Source organism: Artemia sp. Qi Xiang Cuo, chromosome 18, assembly GCF_049724085.1.
Source record: "Artemia sp. Qi Xiang Cuo chromosome 18, ASM4972408v1, whole genome shotgun sequence".
NCBI lineage: Eukaryota > Metazoa > Arthropoda > Branchiopoda > Anostraca > Artemiidae > Artemia > Artemia sp. Qi Xiang Cuo.
The window spans coordinates 49,441,514-49,463,730 of NC_142811.1; the positions used below are offsets into that span (position 1 = coordinate 49,441,514).

The 22,217-nt window shown below is 35.9% G+C and overlaps 1 protein-coding gene across 2 annotated transcripts in view; it reads left to right on the forward strand.

Moving 5' to 3' along the window:
• LOC148941598 (DNA excision repair protein ERCC-5-like) overlaps positions 1-22,217 on the forward strand; it is a 263,737-nt gene that overhangs the window by 132,515 nt on the left and 109,005 nt on the right. For both annotated transcript variants that reach the window (XM_089104023.1, XM_089104024.1), the window contains one exon: positions 7,526-8,700. In XM_089104023.1, coding sequence (XP_088960149.1) covers positions 7,526-8,700 — 1,175 coding nt within the window. The remainder of the gene's footprint in view (positions 1-7,525; positions 8,701-22,217) is intronic.

Genomic DNA, 22,217 nt, shown 5'->3' on the forward strand with positions numbered 1-22,217 from the left:
CATACAAATAGCAGGCCAAACTATAAATTCTAAAAAAAACGAAAAGATTTAAAGTATTATTTTCTTTTTTTCTGAAAAGACTATATAAAACGAACAGAAATTAATTAAAAAAACTTTTTCCACAAAATAAGTTATTCAAAGAATAGTAAAGAACTCCATTAAACAAAAATGAACAAAAATAAAATCAAATAATCTACCAAGCGTGAAACTACCACAAATCAGCATCAAACAGAAATGAAACCCAAGTCAGCATAAATGAAACCCAAAACGAACAGAAATTACAATAAATAACCGAGTGACACTCAAAACGAGCAAAAATTAACATAAGTTGGGCTCAAAACCCCTATGCCTTCCCAAGGCCAGAATAAAATTTGCTACTGATATCTAGTAATCAAAATATTAATATTATTTGATTTATTAAAGTTATAAAAGTAAAAACATTTATGTTTTTTTCAGTAAAGTGCAGATTATGTTCTGGCCTTGGGAAGCCATAGGGGTTTTGAGCCCAACTTATGTTAATTTCTGCTCGTTTTGAGTTTCACTCGGTTATTTATTGTAATTTCTGTTCATTTTGGGTTTCATTTATGCTGATTTGGGTTTCATTTCTGTTCGATGCTGATTTGTGGTAGTTTCACGCTTGGTAGATTATTTTATTTTATTTTTGCTCATTTTTTGTTTAATGGAGTTCTTTACTTTTCTTTGAAAAACTTGTTTTGCGGAAAACAGTTGTTTTAATTAATATACTGAAAAGGCATCAATCGAATGTGCTGAATAGGCTTAATAGGGATATTTGTATGTATAAAATAGCCTATTTTCTGTTGACTAACTTAGCCCTGACTTTTTAAAAATGAATAAAAAAGTTATTTAACAACTAAAGAATCTTATAATTTTCATAATTTTAATGAATTAAAAAGAAAAATATATGTTTGTATAGGGTTGTCTACATTCTGGCTCATGGGCAACTGAAAAAGAAAAGGATTTGTGGTCTTGAGGTGACCTGCCTATCCAGGTTTTACTCAATCTGGTGGCTGTTCCAAGTGGTGGCTGGAATATTCTTAAATTCTAAGCATCCTAAACTATTGCATAAGTTCCTGCAACTCTAACTTGTAAATTATTGCATCATATTTTTCCTCCCAAAGTTTTTGCCGACTTTTTCGTCTCATCACTTGGTTTCTTCTTTTCGAATTTTTGTCTCAAGGTTTTTACAGATTTTTATTTTATTCACACCATTTCACTATATTAGCGTTTTTAATGGATTGCGGTGTTTTAATTTATGGTTTTATGTTTTTTTTACTAACTTAAGATGTGTATGGAGTGATAAACTTATGTGTACATGCTTTTTGCTTATATATATATATATATATATATATATATATATATATATATATATATATATATATATATATATATATATATATATATATATATATATATATATATATATATATATAATATATATATTTACATGCTCACTTTCCTGTTGTTGATTTTCCTGTATTGAATCGAGAGAGTTGAAGTTTGCCATAGTAAGTTCTGTATATTTTGATTTTCGCCGAGTTTTCCGTATTGAATTTCCCGTATGTGCTTACGAGGCTCTCCGCTGGTTACGCTAGAAATTTCAATTCTCATTATCATAAGAAATTAGAAACATAAGGAGGTTTCAGAAATGGTGAAAACCATTAATCTCAAGGTAAAGAGTGTACTATGCTAAGTTTATTAAAGATATAAACAAATTGGAAAAATAAGATATACTGTAATTATAATATTGTAATGGAGATAGTTTTAACGAATTAAAACTATGGAGGAGGTCCACTCCCGTGTCTACATGACTAATATATTTTTGGTCTGATGTTAAAGTCATTTGACCCATTAGTTAAGATGACAAATACAATACGTATTGCAGATAGGATGAATAGGTGTAGGTTGAATGTGACTAATAAGTACATTTTTTGCATTAAAACAAAAGAAAATAACCATGTTCAACATATTAACCCTTGAAAAAATTAAGTGCTTTGGAATCTGCTTACTTTCAGAAAACACCTTGTTGGATTCAAATTAATGATTTCAGATGAAATCCTTTAATCAATTTACTTTAATCAATTAAAGTAAAGAAATAATAAATTGGTAGTATCTCCTGGACCATCTGTCCCACGAACTATCAAATGATGGCTCGTGGCACTGTATCTAACCAATGGAATCCCTTCCTTGTCAGATCTGTAGCAGGTGAGATCAAACCCCGGCTCTGTATTGCCGAATAGAGATGAATTCACTGTGCTATCACAAGATAATTAAACTCACCCTTGCTTTAAATATTTATAGTTCTTTCTCAGGATGAACGCACCATCAGTGGTGCCGTCAGGTTTAATTCCTGCTAAACCTATATTAATACGCTAAAGTTTCCTTTGACATCAGTGTCCTATCCTCTTTGATATAAAAAAGATCTTCTGATATTTCTAATTTGATCTACATGTTACAGAGAAACAAATAATTTTCTTATAAAAAAAGATGTGACTCGTCGCAATAATACCGAAAAGCTTCCGATATTTATTGTTCTTCTTGGCTTTCAGGCTTCTTTTCTTGGCTTTCAGTTTTGATAGATTTTTGTCTTTTTAATAAATTCATTGTTTTATCCCGTATTGCGTAATCACTGAAGCTTTAGATGGGGCAACTGACCGATGGTCGATGCTAATGTTGCAGCGAAACAGATAGCTTACTTCCAAAAAATTTTGCGACTCGAAACTTTTCTTTCTATTTCCTCGCCTAAAGTTTCACACAAAAGAATTAATTCGGTCTTGTATCCTTTTTTTTACTCAAAATTTGACATAGCAACAATAGACTATAGCAACGAGTGCTAAAAGCTGGGTTATTTGGCTTTCCTCTCTGACAACCGTTAAGGAATAGTGTGATTGGCTAAAAAAGAAAAAAAAACTACGATTGACGTCACAAAAATAAGCCAATGGAGTTAAAGCACAATTTTTAATCCGGGCATATAAAACAAAAATCGCCATCTTTTTCTTTGTTCCTACGAAGTAAAGAGATCTTCAGTTTTCATGGACATCTTCCTAGGACAACTGTTAAAGGGAAGATTGTGAAAACCATCGAAACGGAAATTGTGAATATCATCGAATCAGGAGGCAGATCCGATTTCCAGTTGTTATTGTGGATGTAAATATTGGAGTTTTTGCAGATGTATTAGTGGTTACTTTGGTAGATGTAGTTGTTTCTAAATAATAGATACATCTACTCTTTTCTTGGACATTATTCTAGGACAACTGTCAAAGGAAAATATTATGATAAGAATCGAAACGGAAGACAAATCGGATTGTTGTTATTTGGATGTATTTTTTGTAGTTTTTGCAGATGTACTAGATGTTACTGCTGTAGATGCAACTTACTGAACAGTAGGTAAATCTACTGCTTTTATGGATATTGTTCTGTGACAACTACCAAAGGGAATATTGTGAAAGAATCGGAACGGAAGGCAGATACAGTTTCCGGTTGTTATTACAGATATAATTAACATGCTTGTATAACTTCTTGTATAACCTGATTGTATAACATGCTTTCCGAGATTTCAATTCAGTTTTCTTTGTAAAGGGAAAGCAACTGAGGATTTAGAGGCATTCAAATCGAGAAACACAACTTATTGATAAGCTGGTCTTGTGTGGTTTCATTTTATTTTGGTAAATTTATACATATTCAAATGATTTAGCTAGGAAAAAAAAATGAATACATCACTTGATGCCTTTTTTATGCTCTTTCCAAATCCAATAATTGCTTCTGAGACAAATTCCATTTCAGCCCTTAGAGGGGCTAAAAACAGCCCTTAGTAACCAAAAGCTAAAAAATTTGTTTCTAAAAAGATTGTCTAGTGAGAAAAAATTGCAATTTGTAGCTGATTCAGGAATGGTAGTTATTGTTTTCCTTAATCTTAATAGTAAAGAGTTATTTCGAAAAGAAATTTGAAAGAATTTTTAAAAAGAGCCTGAAACTCCTCGAAAAAATCGTTATAGCAAAACAAAAATTACACCATTGGAATTACGATTTTTTAAAACCCTAAATAGGAAACCTACCGCCCCCACCTTGAATAATTCACAATAACTCACAAGAAAAGCCACAATTTTGCATGGGTAGCACTGATACTACTACTAATAACAACTCACCGCAGCACCAAGCTGCCTGTGGCCAATACAGCTATGCACCCTCCTCGTCCACCACTGATATGTCATGATTTTCCTTTTTTGGTCTGCTTTTTTTTTCAATGTTGCTAACAGGTACTGAAACATCATAGAGAGTTGGTAAAGGCTTCGTTCAGGCTATTTTTTAGGTAAAGGCTATTTTTTCAAAATCTAATTAGTTTTTAAGCTAGTTTTTACTAGTTTTTTATTATAGTTAGTCTACAAACCATAGACAATATTATAAGATATCTTTCCTCAAAATGGCAGTTACTGAATTTGGAAAGAGCATAAAAAAGGTTTCAAGTGATGTATTCACTTTCTTCCTAGCTAGATTATATTAATATGTCTATTACCTTGCTTTTTTTCGCGAATCAGAGTTTTCTTCATAAGGAAGAAAACTGAGAATTTAGGCGTGGTTACCGAAAATGAAAACTTGTCAATCAAGTTTTCCTTTCAAAAGGTGGAAAAACTGAAGACATCTAGGTATGCCCCTCAATTGTTTTGAGAGAATTTAGCTCTGTCAGATTTTAATGAATAGAGCTAGAATTTAGAATTGCAATTTTGCAACTTCAAAACACGTATTGTTAAATAAATTTAATTTATTTAACCTTTTTTCTATAATCATAAAGATTTTGTTCACCCCTCTCCCTTTCTTTACAATGTTGCAATTGGAAAAAACATAAGACATTTATTAAATATTGAACATATAAGTGATTATTATTTCTTTATATTTGATGATAAGAAAATGGAAAAAGAAAAATCTTTTACAGGCCGTTTGATGAGAATCCTCGCACAAGGGCTTTGCTGGTGGGATTCCTCCAAAGGTCGGCTCAAAATTCAGTTAAGAAAACTTGGGACTAAAATTGAAATTTTTCGGTGTGTCACCTCCTCTCTCTTCTGCAACAGCACTAACGTGGATCCTAAAATTCAGCTTTGTTTATCAATGTGGCGCTCAAACAAGTATATCCTGTCATAGACAGACAGAAAGACTGGTTGCTGTGCGCACACGCATATACTCCCACACACATGTACCCTATTCTGAATATAGATAACACATATGTAGCCTACCATTCTTTGTACATGTGATATAGTCGATGTAGACAAACAGAGAGGATGTTGTTTGCATACTTTATGTAGGAAATCCATGGAACTTTGCTTAAGTAATTTTGGGAACCCACCAGAGACTTTTGGTGGGATCTTGGTTCTTGTCGAATATGGGCAAATTTTGAAAAATACCCGTTTTCTCCCTACTCCTGTTTTATCTCTTATTCAAAAAGATGCCCAGAAAGAAATGTAAGGGGCAGATGTCCTATTATGCATTTACTCGTGATTTACTTTTCACGTTTGGTATGGACAAATAGAACGGAATTTGTGTTCGTTCTCTATGTCTTACACAAAACTAATAAACACCTAACCAGACATTGAACAGGGTAAACTTAGAAAAGAAAAGAAAATTAGAAATTTTTTTGTTAGATAAGGGGGTGTAGGGATACCCAGTTTGTCGGAATTTGGCTGTTTGATGATCTTAAAAATATTCAAAAATACCGTATTTTGCATATATATTGTAAAAATGTTATTTTTTAATTTCGGAATTCTAAGAACTTGTAACCTACCGCCTCTAAACTTACTTGTAAACCTTGTAAAAATATACAGTATTTTCAGTACAAACTTCTTTTATCAAATTATGCAGTTGATTTCAGGCAATTTTTTTTTAAAGTATACTAAATGCAAGCAGTTTGAAAAAGAAGCAAAACGAATCTCTACTAAACCCCAAAATAGTAAAATTTATAAGTAGAAACACAATTATAATTAGAAACACATGTATCAGAAAGGGACGGCAGACCGCAACCAAACCGACGGAAAGCAAGTGCTCGGCTCTTAGTCGTGGCTTTGCTTCTTATCGGAGCCAGGGTTGCCACCCCTAGTGATTTATCACTATTCGTAGTGATTTTTAATATTGCTTAAAAAGAATCACCAACTCAGTACAAAAATCACTAGATTCTTGAAGAAATTAAGTAAATCAACCAATTACTCTAGTGATTTTTTTCCCCGGGTAGGAAACCTGATCGGAGCTCTGTAGTTTCAGTATCATGTTTAATACGTGTCTGAATCTTGGAGTCGAATGACGCTTCGGATTGCATTAATATTGAACTGCACAATCAGAAAGCCTAAAGGAGGGCTTTGGTACCTGAACAACTAGAAAAAAAAACTTGATATCTTGACCATCATGACAAATTTTATCCTATGAGGGGGAGGGGGCGAAGAAAACTTAAGCCCCCCTCACTCCTGCAAGAACCCTCCTCCCTCCTGCAAGGATATTTTTCCGAATAATAATGTCGTACATTATCGCTATCGTGTCAATTTCGCCACAGGCATATCCTTGCAGATACGTACCTGCACAATAATTTTCCTTGACCTTTGTTTCATAAATTATTAAATTGAGCTGGACAATCACGATTGGCTTTCCAACTAAATAATCGCGTCGAAAAATTTCCAGGGTTGGAATCAGTTACAGATATGTATGTTGCAAATGCGTCTTTTTAAGACCCATTACTAAGCATTGAACATAAGTAAATTTTATACAATTTCTGAAATTCTTAGAAAATGAGTGCCAACTTTCAATTTGGCTCCTTTATTTGTTTCCCTTAGAAATAGACTTTGGGTGATTGTAAATTTCTTTTTATCATTTCCCATTACTAAAGTCAATATAACCGGTATAATGTTTAATTAGACCTTAGGGGTGGGGACGGGGTGTTGAGTAGGGAGAGGTATTTCAAAATGTCTTTTTATTATCCAGCACTAGGCTGGATAAATAGTCAGCCGAATCTGGTCTACAGCTATGGATATAGTTCCTGCTCGGTATGATTTCATTGAGGAAACTACTTAATCTTGTCATCCGTCTTTATCAGAATGGCATATCAGGTATAAATTAAATGCAAGAATTAACTACTAAGGTTTCAGTTGTGTCGAACTTGAGTAAGTGTTTCTGTTGGCTGGTTTAATAATTCTTTGGTATTACATATGCGTATATCAAATCACTTTTTTTTACAGTTATTTGTTTTGCTTGTCTCCCCTATGGCTCCCCTTTTTATGGCTCCCCTATGGCTTCCCCTGTATGACTTGTCTCCCCTTTTTAAGGGAGGTAGTTAAAAGATTTTGTTCATGAAATTCTATTTGCACAAATTTTATTTTCTGATAAATCCCTCCTGTCTCTCATCTGAGCTAAAGGTGCTGTTTCTTTTCTGGCGAAGGTATGTCTTCACTTTCGTAAAGCTGACCATTGCACGGAGTGCCTATAACTGCTGGAAATAAAAAATTATGTCTATCAGTGATTTTTATCTTTCTAGGTCCTCTTTCCATTCTCGATCAACCTGTCTCTTCGTCCAAAGCTTGTTTGATAAAAAGTGGGGTCCCTCTGCTGTCTGTTGACCGTCCAGAAATCCAAAAAGTACTTCAAGAAATTCAAGAAAAAATCAAAACTAAGACCGCTCAGCAAGTGAGAGCTTCCCCGCAAGATCTTAGTATGCAAGTGGGGATTATTAGTGATGACAGTAGTGAAAGTGACTTAGAAGTTGTTGATGATAACACTGAAAAATCGGATACTCAGGAACTGGGAAAAGGCCGTGCAAAGGCTGAGGAGATAATTCAGGAAATGCAAGAAAAAACAAAAGTGAAAAATATTCAACAAGTGGAGGGCACCTCGCCGACGTTCAGTACAGAAGTAGGAATTATTTGTGACAAAAGTAGTGAAAATGATGTGGAAAAAGTAGCTGAAACGAATTTCGACCTTGTTAAAAAAATGGATGCTGATGAACTTGGAAAAGACAAAATAAAATCGTTGGTAAAAGCTATCCCTAAAATAAGTATTGATGAAGTGGTAACAGAAACTGCTTCGGAATCAACCATGAAGACATTGATTGTTCCTCAGACTGAAAAAGTCACGAAAGAGGTTATGTCAGTTAAAGAAAATAGATCCGAAATAGCATCCTCAGCTTATATCCCTGATACAGACATGGCGCATCAGCAGGTTGGCGGAGCAAAACAATATATGGATCTGCCTTATCATAAGGATACCTTCACTAAGACTGAAAGTCGGCAAGGAGAAGAACTAAACGTAACTCCAGAAAAATCGATGGCATTGGCAAAGTCGTTCATTGTCGAAGCCGAGGAGTATCCTTCCAAAATTAGCAACGTCGAACCAAATACTATGGCCACTTCAACAACCCCCGTAAAAGCTAAAATTGACGAAGTGCCTTCTACATCTGTTTTAGGGATTCTTAATACAGAAGAACCGGCTTTAAAAAAGCTCAAAATTGGAGGCGAGTCCTCTGTCATTGCTGCAAAGTCTCCTCTGAAAACACCAAAAAAGAGGATTGAGGAAGCGCTTGAAACGAGAAGCTTTTGGAAGCTTACAGAAGAAGTAAAAGCAGCTAGAAAAGAAGAGGAACAAGCCATGGAAGAAGTATCATCTTCTTTGTTCAAACGACAGACTCTAACAGAAGAAGAAACAGATAGAATGCAGGTTTGTATTTTTTTTTCTTTTCATTCGATCTTTCGAGAAACATCTTCTTCCAAAAAAACTATGATTTTATTCTAAAATTTTAATTAAATTAAATTTTTAAGATTTGAAAAAAGTAAATTTTGATTTTAATTAAAAGCTATGACTTTATTAGATTTCAATAAATTGGAAAATTATGTGATAGGGAATATTTATGATAAACAAAACTTCTAAAAATAGAGCATTGTTATAAAAAAAGAAAATAATTCACTGAATTTTTTAAGTTTCAATTCGATTTCTTTTCTATTATATTTAAATATCTGACGTTTGTCTAATGTTATTACCTTCTTCTACTTTAGTTCTTCTTCTTCTTCTTTGCTGGTTAAATAGAGAATTTGTGAAAACGGATATTGGACTGCATTTCATTGTGACATGGTAAGCTTCTATACTTGTTAAGATTCTCAAAAATGCAGCCCTGAAGACCCATATCATACCTACGTGTCTGTAATGGATAGTTTCTCTTCTTTTAAGCTTTTTTTTACGCATGAACGCTCACTAGAGCGCAAACAAAGAAATCAGTAACTTTCTAATAATTTTTGGTGCCGAAATATTTTTTGCCTCAAACAAGACTGTCCCGTCAGGTTCATATTTTTTTTCTTCAACAAATGTTACAATGGGACAACCATACGCTCTTTCGGCAGAGATATTTTATCCGGCGCGGACGCTGGAGGGGTGTCTTTTGGCCTGTGCTTTCCGGAAATTTTGATTTCCCTTTAAGCTGGTATTCTCTATCTAATTTGCCTGTCGTGTTGTTCAGTCTAAATGACGGAGCACTTTAGGTCAATCAATTAACAAACGTCTATGTAACGAAAAAAAAAGAAGAATAAAAAACAAGTAATAAGGCAATTTACCCGTTTTAACTGGTTACAACGTTACAAACGTTACCCGTTTGTTCGAGGATATGACCCTATCCCCTAAGGCGCAAAAAAAAATCATAAATTTGCTCAAAAGTGGAATCACTTAAACAATTGAAAAAAACGGTTTATGTTGTCTTGACTTCTTTCATCTCTGAAGAAAGTTTTGGTTCTTGTCCCCTCGTCCCCAAATAAAACTTAAAAGTTGTACCTGAACTTCAGTACTCTGGCCTGTCTGACTTGTCATAGGAAACTGTTGTTTATCCTTGAGTCCCTTCCCCTTCCCTATAAGAAGAAAAAAATAGTAAAAAAAAGAACTATCACGTAATCTGTCGTTTCAATTAATGAAAATTCGGGGGTTGGGACAAAATTCATTTTTTAAATCTAGGGGGGGGGGGCAAACTTATACTTTTTTTAACCTTGTCAAAGAAAATACCAAGATAAGGGCATTTTTCAATGAAAAGTCCCCAAAAAGGTATTTTTCAAAACCCAGAGTGGCATATGCCCCCGCCCTGTCCCTTAATTGACGCCACTGGACGCAAGGCTTCATTTTACTTCTGAAACTTAAAAAAACTTATGGTTTATGCATAAATTAGTGTACCTAATTCCAAGTTAAGACTATAATATGGATTAAATCCTTTCAGTTCCCCTTTTCCCAAATTTCTTGACTAATCACAGAAGTTTCCTCGTGAATTAATATGATCAAAGACAAGTTTTAGGTATAGACTTAAAAGGATCTAACTTTCTTTAATGGAAAATTAATTTTACTCGTATCGCTAAGTTAAAAACTATATTTTAAGGTTTAGTCGAATATACAGGGGAAGGAAATAAGGAATGAAAACACTTAAGGAAGAAAAAGATGACATCAAAGAAAAGCAACAGGAATCTATCTCTGTAATTTATTTTGTTGTGTTTCCACGCCAAGTCGTGTTTCCACGTGGTGTTAACTTCTATATCTAACTTGTGACTCAATGGCTGTTTACGTGCTTGGCTAGACTAAAAACCTTTTATTACTAGATACCCAAAAATCGGTATAATTACATTGAGAAGCTTGAGATCGGGTTAGATTCGCGTGGGTGGAACGTACATGATTGGCTGAATTGGTATTTTGTCGTGATTCTCCAATCCTTTTTTTCTAAATTTTATTGTGGCCAAAATGAAAAGACGTATGGTGGCCATTTAAAATAGCGTTATTTGGTATCTATAGTATCCTAAGGGGTTTTCCTTTTCATAAATTTACATTTGCGTTATTCTTCCACAAATCATAGTACAAAGCTGAAAAAAATGTTTAATAATACTATACATAATTGTGCTTGTGGCGGGAATCAGGCATTTCCACCTTGCCCGGCATAAAGAATCTTCGAGACTTTTTTGGACTATGCAGTTCGGTCTGCTGCCAGCTGCTCCGAAAGTGGGAGCCATTGGGTTTTCCATCTGTGACCGTACATTTTGAACCCCCCAATAGGTTCGAGATCTGATTTAACCAAGTTGCACCAGTTTTTCCGCTGTCCTCCTTGTCGTCTCTTCCATGAGCTGAGGGGCTCATCTAGAAGGATTCGGCGAGGCAAGTACTCTGTTGGCCTCCGTTTGACATGGCCAAGCCATTTCAGCCGACGCTCCTTGATCGTCAAAGCAACGCATCTCTTGATACCACACATTCGTCGTATATTCACGTTTGATATGCGATCACTCAGGAGTACCCTGAAGATGCTACGCAGACAGGTATGCTCAAACACCTTCAGTGCATTTTGATGCATTTTAATATCAGTAAGTAAGAAAAAAAAATCTGACTATACATTGATTTCACTTTTTAGAAAGTCTATGATCATATCATACTGTTTAATCTTTCCGAAAGCATCGTGCAGCTTTCAATGTCTGTTTTGGAGCTCAATGTTTTTTTGGAGTTGCGTTGTTTTTTTCGCAAGGAAACATAAATGTTGGTCCTCTGCAAATCATTATAGAAAGTTAAAAAAAAAAAAGAAAAAAAATGTACAAACACTTAAGCTTAAGACCTGTAAGTAAGAAAAAGAAAATTTCCGACTAAATTGTGACTTCGCCTTTTAGAAAGTCCATAATCACATTGCAGTGTTAATGTTTTCTGAAAGCTTCATGCAGCTTTCCATATCTCTTTAGGGGTTAATATTTTTAAGCATAAATTTTCAAGCAAGGAACGACTTGGCTTTTCAGAAAGCTCTCATATATACAGTATTTCCTAAAGTTTTTTAGATGTTTATGCTGTTTTCCATATCTTCTCTTCAGTTAAATGGTTTTGGAGTTACGCTATTTTCACTCGGGGGTACATTAATGTTACAATATTTTATTCAAACTTGTAAGGGAATTATGTAATAACAGTAAGAAAGCTTAAGAGCTCTCAGAGAAAAAGAACTGGCTGAACTATGACTTTGCTTCTTAGAAAGTCCTTACAGTATTAGACAGTCTTTTTTAAACTTTTCACTAGACGTTTCTAAGGGATTACTAAGCTTTGAGGCAGTAAGTTTCTCGATTTATTTCATAATTTGTTTTAAGAGTTTTTTTATATGTTATTTTTTTCTTATTCTTATTTCCATTGGAAATTTTTTTTTTATCACAAGTTTCATGAATTCAGGCCGTTAAAAACTTACGGCCTGATATATTTTTGTGTACTCCTCTGATGTTTCTGCGTGTGAATATTCTATTGTTTCTATTGTTTTCACAAATGCCGTTAATTAGAATAAATAGCTCTTATGAAAGTACTAAAAAATATTTGGCTTAAAGAGCGAGGTATTGACTAGGGAGTGAACCCAATCATACACGTAATGTTTTCTGTCGTTTTAATTTTTGATGTTGCTCCTTACTTTCAGTTGAAAAACTTGTTTTTTTATATATAATTTCTGATCTTTTTTTTAATAATGCTGGGAAATCCGGCGCCCCCTTCATAGCAATGTCCCTTCCCCCATGAAAACTTCCTACATGGAAAGATCCTCCCATATTCAAACAATATTCTATTGTTTCTGCGTGTGAATAACTATTGTTATATAACTATAGCATTAGTTATTTTTTGTTGTTACTAAGCTTTGAGGCAGCAAGTTTCTCGGTTTATTTTATAATTTGTTTTACGAGTTTTTTTTTAGGCTATATGTTATTTTTTTCATATTCTTATTTCTATTGGAAACTTTTTTTAAGTTTCAAGTTTCATGAATTCAGGCCGTTAAAAACTTACGGCCTGATATATTTTTGTGTACTCCTCTGATGTTTCTGCGTGTGAATATTCCAATCTCCTATCCTATGTTCCTATGTATCCTATCCTATGTTCCCATCCTATGTAATCTCCTGTCCTATTGTCCAATCTCCAATCTCCAATTTCCCATGTACCTCTTGCAATGAATCCGTTCTCGATGTCTCATTCATGCTTACTCTAATATTGATGCATCATTGGCTTTACCTAACCACCTTGATAAGATGTTGTATGAAATGTCTTATAGTACCAAGGACAGGGAAAGTAAATTTGATTTTTTGAATCGGTATTATGAAAACTTGCACAACCAAATATATCTTCAATTTTTAGTCCAAAAGAACTCCATACGCAGTTAAGCCGTTTTGCTTTTAGTGGGTATCACACTCTAAAAAAAGAAGGAAAAATGGGTGAAAAACTAGCAAAAAATAAGCTAAAAACATATGGTACCAATAGCTTAAGAACATATAGTTTTCTTTAAAGGTGTAGTTGTTTCTGGGAATGACCACATTGCTAATGTTTGAATTTTTACGGACAAAAAGCATTGTCAAATTTAATAACTTATTTTTGCTTATTTATTTTTACTGTTCTGGCAACACTGACGAGAGTGTGATGTTGTCCTAAAAACTTAGTTATTTTGAAACCACGTAGGAAAGGGTTCGGAAATCGCCGTTTTCTCATATGAATAGAGCTAAGATGTGAAGGGGGGAAAATGCTTTTATTTTGAAGTCCTCGGTGCTTTAAGGAACCTCCTATACTCTCGTTTCTGTCCCTCTTTTATTGAAGAAAGCCTCCTCTAAGAATATTGTACCGAACAAAAATAGTAGTGTCTTTTAGAGTGGCGCCACTTAAAACCTTTATTGACGAGCACTTGATTGATTTCAACCTTTCTTAAAAAGGGGAACTTTGGTAATCTCCTTAAGGTGTCTTTCATTGTCCCAAAACTTATGTTGTCCCTAGTGAAATAGAGCCTGTCTAGATTCCTATAGACCCTTTCTTTTGTCTAGGATTTTCTTTTTTCCTCTCACGAAAACCAGCGATAAGAAAGCTTATAAACAAGTCTGAGAAAATTTACGGGCTGTAGGAGGAAAAACGTTAAGCCGAAAGTATATATTTTCCAATTTTGCTGATTCTTTGTTGTTACTCTTGCGTTTGGAAAGCATAGTATATTTTTCAGGGAAATAAATTCCTTTATTTACTCTCTTTTATATTCCGTTATATTACTTGTTGCAACTTTCACAGTATTTTACGGACAATAAATATGCATCTACAATCCACATGAAGAGATGTCGTAGACTGGGTATCAAGAAAAATCTTTTTTTTTTTTTTTTTTATTACTACGACGATTAGTACTCCACAGCTATTAATACTACGGATACTACTACTACTACTACTCTACTATCATAGCTATTGCTACTGCTACTACTACTATTACTACTACTACTACTATTACTACTACAACTACTACGACTACTTCAGCTGCTTCTACTACTAATGCTACTACTTCTACGCCTACTACCACCAAATAGAAAACCCAATAAACCAATAAAAAATAATATTTTAAATTAAAAGCGAAGAGAAATTACTTTGAAAAAGTCTTCCATAAAAGGAATTTTTCAAAGAAAAGTAAAGAACTATATTAACCCTCAGACAAGCAGAAATAAAGTCAAATTCAAGCGTAAAACGAACTTAAATCAGTATGAATAAAAAAACGAAACCCAAAATAAAGAAAAATTACAATAAATAGTTAAGTCAAACTTAAAACGAACAGAAACTACCACAAACAGGAGTAGAGCTAGCGTCCCGTATGCCTTCTGAAGACTAGAACGTCATCTGCCCTTTACTGAAACAATAAATTCTAAACGTTTTTCTTTTATATCATTAATAAATCCAACATTGCTTAGACTTTCAGGAATAAATATCGGTATGTATTAAACTGTCATTCTATATTTCATTAGTCCTTTTCATCTTGGTTATTATGGTAATTTTCTATCTTATTTTCTTTTGTTGATGAATGAAAACACCCAGCTCAAATATAAATTAAGATTATTTTCAGTAAAGCGCAAATGACGTTACTTTCAGAGGCATTGGAGGCGTCAACCCTATTCCTGATTGTGGCAGTTTCTGATCATTTCGAGTTTGAGTTTTTTTTTTTTTTTTTATTGCACGTGTTTCTGAGATAATCTAAGAATTTTGACTATGGAACATTTATTATAACTGAGTGTAACTATTTTAGCCGATATGTTTTTACTCTGTTTCGAAAATATTCGACTTTATGCTTATACTTCCCTGATAGAAAGCCGAAAATATCGGTGTTCTAAAAAAAGAATAAAGAAAAAAATGAACACCAACTTCCAGAATGATAAGTAATATTCAGAAAATTAAAATATTTTCATTCGTATAATTCAGAATCACGTGGGCTCTTATCAAACACGTGGGTTGAAGAGAAAATAAGCTGTCTAGCTGCCGAAGCTTGGAGTGCTTAGGCCAAAATGACTTCAAAGAAGGTAAATCCTGATTAGCCGCATCAAAAAGAGATCTCATAGTCTCAGATTAATTGCATAAGCGCCCATAATTGCTTCAAAGTTTATTCCATCTATGAAAATTTATATATATATATATATATATATATATATATATATATATATATATATATATATATATATATATATATATATATATATATGCCTGGGAGGTAATGATGCTCGTCCGGAGTTAGTTCCCATGCAAATTGGCGCATGAAGAACGACCTCCACGTGCCTCTGGATACCTGGCTAGCCACCAGAGAACCAAATGCATCTAGGGACGGTTGGGTTGGCAGCCCTCCTCCCGAAACTTCTATTGCTACGAATGGAACCAGAAATTCAGCCTCGGATATATCATCTCAAACCCCGTATCAACCTCGGACCGCCCAAGGAAAATCCCCTCTGAACATCGTTGACCAAGGTGGCACCAATGTGGCCACCTGGAACGTCCTGACGCTGAACCAACCTGGTTCGAAGCTTCTTTTAGCGAAGGAACTAAAAACATATAAAGTCACAATAGCTGGAGTCGCCGAAACACACCTCCCTGGACATGGTGAAGAGGACATAAGTGAAGGACGCACATTGCTGTGGTCTGGCGGTAGCCAAAGAAGAGGAGGCGTTAGCCTAGTATTGAACAGTGCTGCACGTAGGGCCCTCCTGTCATTCAAACCAGTATCGCCTAGACTCCTGTCCGCAAGACTGGATGGGAAGCACGGCAAAATAACTGTCATTACGTGCTATGCCCCCACAAACGACGCTGATGAAGAAGACAAGGACGATTTCTATAACCTGCTTAGTTCTGAACTATCTTCTGTACCTCCCCATGACTACCTCCTCCTCCTAGGAGACTTGAATGCAAGTTTTTCAAACGAATCAGGCCTGTGGGATCTCGCTGTTGGACCTGTTACAGTGGATAGCCTAAACGATAATGGAGAGAGGCTGCTGAATTTTTGTCTGACCCACAATCTAACGATTGCGAACACATGGTTCCAGAGACCAAATATAGCCAAGTACACCTGGTATAGCAATGATGGATCAACAAAGAAGATGCTCGACTACATCATCGTACGTCGACGATGGCTGTTGTCTGTCCAGAATTGCCGCACCTACCATGGCGCCGAGCTCGGGAACACCGACCACCGGCTGGTTGCAGCCAAAATTAAGCTCCACCTCAAAGCTATGAAGAACAGCCAGTCTTCTCGGAAAATTTATGCCGGTCGCATCCAACAGGACCCCGCTCTGGCTGAGCGGTACCATGTGGAGATATCCAACAGATTTGAGGTCCTTGGCCAATGCGATGATCGTGAATTTGCATGGAAGTCCTTCACAGAGAACACTCTTGCGGCAGCAACTGACGTTGTTGGAATGAGGCAACGGAAGAAAAAAGACTGGATCAGTAATCACTCCCTTGCCATCATAGAGCTCAGGCGAGAAGCACGTCTTGGCGGGGACATGACTACATACAGACTGCTAAACAAAGAGCACAAGTCCATGCTGCATAAAGAATGCAAGGCTTTTATTGACAGCAAGGCATCCGAACTGCAAGAGGCCGCCAAGAAAAAGGACAGTGAAGCCACCTACAAGATTCTTCGTGAGCTGTCAGGTCAGCACACTCAAACTACGCCATACCTTTGAAGCGCTAGCGGTTAGAATATCTACGACCAATCACAATGCCTCCGCCAGTGGGAGGACCACTTTGAGAAGCTGCTCAACTCAGATCCACCAGACCAGACGGACCATGAGCTAGCAGCTGCTGCGGCTACTACCATACCTGCTCCTGATGGTCCTGAATTTACAGCGGAGAAGATAAAAGCTGCCACCCACAAGCTAAAGAATAACAAAGCGCCAGGAATATGTGGCCTAACATCGGAATTCCTTAAAAATGGGGGTCCAGCCATGATCCTCTGGCTACAAATGCTGTTTAACCTTGTGTGGCACTCTGAAAAAATCCCCTCAGACTGGAAGAAGGGCCTACTTGCGCCAATCTACAAGAGGAAGGGGAGCAAAGCAGAATGTATCAATTATCGTGGCATAACTTTACTCTCAGTTCCTGGAAAGCTCTTCGCTATGCTACTTCTCAAACGGGCAACAAGATACCTCCATGCCCAGCGTCGCCCCCAGCAAGCTGGCTTCATGCCAGGCAGGTCCACCACCGAGCAAATCCATACGATTAGACAGCTAGTAGAGAAAACTCTTGAATATAAGAGGAAGGCGTACATTGCCTTTGTCGATTTTCGATCTGCCTTCGACGCTGTCGATAGGGAGTCACTATGGCTAATCCTCCAGTCTGCTGGCGTACCCACGAAAATCGTCCGTCTCCTCAAAGAACTGTATAATAACACTGAAAGTGCGGTGATTGTAAATGGACGGCCTTCTGGATATTTCAAAATAAAAAATGGTGTCCGGCAACGATGTGACGCTGCACCTGAGCTCTTTAACTGTGTAATAGACCACATCCTGAATAAAACACAGAAGGTGCAGCCGTTTGGCATAGGCTTTGCTGGAAGATTTCTTTCAGACGTCGACTTTGCCGACGACGTGGCGCTAATATGCGAAAACATTAGTGACCTCAAAACTACACTGGAAACACTGGCCTCTGCCGCTGAGAAAATTGGTCTGAAAATAAATTGGTTGAAGACCAAGATAATGCCCGTTGAGAAAACGCCGTCCAACCCCCTGTCATCTGTGGAAATTTGTGGCCAGACTGTAGAGGTAGTCAAGCAGTTTACCTACCTTGGTTCAATTGTCTGCTCAAACGGAAGCCTAGATGCCGAAATATCAGCAAGAGCGGCAAAAGCGAACACTGTCTTCGGTCGCTTTCTAAAAACAGTCTTCCATAAACCCCAGATCAGCCGTCTCACCAAAGCACGAATATACTCTGCTTCGGTTGCCAGCATTATGCTCTATTCTGCTGAGACTTGGTCTCTGACTCAGACACAGACGCTGAAGGTAGATGCCATCCAGACGAAACACCTCCGAAAAATAGAACGCTCCCGATGGCCCGACAGGGTACGAAATTCAGAAATCCTCAGGTCCTTCAAACTCCCACCCCTGTCCGAGCAGCTTGAGTCTCGCTCGCTGCGTTGGTATGGTCATCTGCTCCGTCTGCCTGCTCAAACACCCGCCCGGCTCATCTTCGATTTCGACCCAGCTGCAAACGGCTGGAGGCGTCCTAGGGGAAGACCACGCACCAGATGGGCGGACGTCATCCGTGATCGGCTCGCCTCCAGAAACATCAACCCGGCTGAAGTGACAACCCTCTCCCTGAACCGACCACTCTGGAGAAGACTGACGGCGCTGACGACTGGTTCCCTCTACGCTGGCGACGCTGCCGAGCAAGAGCTTTAAGTAAAAAAGTAAGTAATATATATATATATATATATATATATATATATATATATATATATATATATATATATATATATATATATATATATATATATTATATATATATATATATATATATATATATATATATATATATATATATATATATATATATATATATATATATATATATATATATATATATATATATATATATATATATATATATATATTATTTTCTGCTCTCCTACACTTCGTTTTCTGCTACCTTTCAATTATCAAAAAATGATGGAAATCTTAATAGCACTCCCAAACTGTGGTTCAATTTTATCTGTCTGCTGAATTATGTTTTTGAAGTTTGGTGTAGACTACAGGGTTTTTTAGACAAAAAGTATGTCGAGAACTGGTTTTAAAATGATTGAAAAATGGACGATTTTGCTAATTTTTACTAAATTAGATCCTTCTCTAAGAAATATTGTCAATAATAAAATAATTCTGGCACGGTGACTGGATGGATCTGAGACTTGTTATTGCAATTATATAAGCACCTTTTCGAACCGGTGCAAGTTACGGCCGGAGCAAAGGGCATTTCCTGAGTTTTGTTCGTGGAGGGAGGGGGGGGGGAGGCTGAAAAACTTTAAAACGCATCAAAAATTTGTTTATGTGCATTTTAGTTACGCTTTAGACAAAAATTTTGGAGTGGATTTAAACCAATCGAGTTGGACATAAATTTTGGAGTGGATTTAAACCAGACATATCCCCTGAATACGGCCTTCTCTGAAGGCCTGTCGGAAATTGCGTAATTTAGAGGAAACATATAAATATGGTCGAGAATCTGAATACCAGAATAACCTCGTTTTGCTCTTTTCTAAGAATAGATTTTGTTTCTTGAATGCTCCAAAACATTAGTTTATCTTCTGTTTTTTTTTTTTTTTGCACTAAAGATGACCTGGCAGAGGTTCTTATCAAATTATTTGCTTTATTCTTATTTCTTATTTACAGCTGAAAATTACCCTCTTTGTTTTTTCTGTGCTTCTGTTTGTTCATTTTTTTGCGTTTTTCATTCACTTCTTTTTACATTATTAATTAAAAAAAAAATTCCAAAAAAAGAATTTTTCTAAAGAAAGTAAAGGTTATATTAAACTTAAAATCAGAAGAAAAAGAAACCTACAATAACTCAAACTCAAAACAACCAGAAATTGCTATTAAATAATAAATGAAACCCGAAACGAACAGAAATTAAATGAACAATCATAGCAAAAAAAACATACAACAGGTGCTAATATAAATGAATAATTAAATCTCACAACGAGTAAAGCTCAAGTTGAATATGTAACTCAAGCTTAAAAAGAACAAAAATAGTTTGCTATTGAGGCATAAATGCAACCCAAATCGAACAAAAATTAAATGAACAATCATAGCAAACAAACAAACAATAAATACTAATGTAAACGAATAAATAAGCCTTTCATTTATGCTTCATTTTATTTATGCTTCATATTCTACATATAATAAATGAATAAATGAATCGGATTTCAGTTATGCTTCAATAGCAAATATGTTTTTTCGTTTTAGGCTTGATTTGCACATTCTACTTAAGCTTTACTCGTTTTGACATTTATTTATTCATTTATGTTACTACCTGTTGTATGTTTGTTTGCTATGATTTTTTATTTAATTTCTGGTTGTCTTGAGTTTGAATTAATGTAGCTTTCTGTTTCTTCTGGTCTTAACGTTAATATAGCCTTTACTTTTCTTTAGAAAACTTCTTTTTTGGAATTTTTTTTTTTAAAATTAATTTGTCTTCGTTTTTGATTGCCAAAGTTTCAAGTTTTTCAAAACTCCCTATTTCAAATTTGTTTCTATTCCAAAATAAATTAACAGTTGTGGTAGGAACTATTAAATTAATCTGAATATTGGATAAATAAAGATATTAATTACTGAAACCTCACCAGCTCAAGATTTTGTTTCACCCAGGCCGGATTTAAGTCATTAAAAATTAGAGATCCAGTTGAATTTGCTACTCCGTTCACGAGTAAATTTCGGGGAAGTCTCGAAACTCTTAGGAATAGTGAAGTCTGAAATACCTAGTGAGCTTATTGGTGAATTTTCGTCTAGCCTCGGTGCGGTTTTCATTTATTTTCAATGTTGAAATAGGAACAAAAGAAAATATTTGTAATTTAATTCCTTTTAGTAAAGCGCCAAATACGAAGTAAACTTTATACTGTTACCGTTAGAGAAACGGGCAGGAACCATAATCTTGTTTGTAGTGAAGACACCATTCAGTAGACGTACATAGTTTTAGTATACTTTAAGTCTTTCAAATTATGGCCATCTCAAATTTTTCATCGGGTGGGGTTTGGGGAAAAAGGGCGTGGAGGGGGGGGGGGTGCTAGTTGTTCTCCGATCTTTTTTGAATTTGAAAAGTGAACTGGAACTTTTAATTTCCAATCAAATGAGCCCTCTCTGAAGTTTATACGCGCATCCCTTCTATAAGAACCATATTTGCCCCCAGGACATAACTTACAACATCTGCCCATGGGTCCTGGGGGGTTGTATCGACACCAGATTTTTGTTATCTAAACTTTGGACAATTTTTGACAAAATGACTATCTCAAAATTTTTATCTGATGCATTTAAGGAAAAAGGGCGTGGGGGAGAGAAGGCTAACTGCCCTCCGATCACTTTTGACTCTTAAAAAGTGAACTAGAACTTTTAATTTCCAATCAAATGAGCCTCCTCTGAAGTTTAAACGAGTATCCCTTCCATAAGAACCAAGTATGCCCCTAGAGCATAACTTATAACGCCTGCCCCCGGCCCGGGAGGTTTTGTCGACACCGCAGAATTTTATCTGATGTTTTAACTATTTTAAAAAAATAGCTATCTCAAAATTTTTATCGAATGGGTTTGGGGAAAACAAGGCATGGCGGCGAGGAGGGGGGTGCTAGTTGCCCTTGGATATCTTTTGACTCTTAAAAAGTGAAGTTAAACTTTCAATTTACAATCAAAAGAGCTTCTCTGAAGTTTTTACGAGCATCCCTTCCATAAAAAACCATATATGCCCCCAGGGCATAATTTACAACGACTGCCCCCGGTCCCTGGGGGGCTTTTTCGACACCAGAGTTTTTTTTTATATGACCTTTTAATTTTTTAAACAAAAAAGCTATCTCGAAATTTTTACCTGATGCATTTGGGAAAATGGACGTAGGGGGGGGGGCTAGTTGCCCTCCGATCTCTTTTGAGTCTAAAAAGTGAACAAGAGCTTTCACTTTCCAAACAAACTAGCCCTCTATGAAGTATATACGAGCATCCCTTCCATAAGAAACATATATGCCCTCAGGGCATAACATACAACGCCTTCCCCCTGGCCCTGGGGGTTGTGTCGACACCAGAGTTTTGTTATCTAACATTTTAATTATTTTTAACAAAATGGATTTCTTAAAATTTTTATCTGATGAATTTGGAGAAAAAGGGCGTGGAGGGGGGGGGGACTAGTTGCCCTCCGATCTCTTTTGACACTTAATAAGTGAACTAGAACTTTTACTTTCCAAACAAATAAGCCCT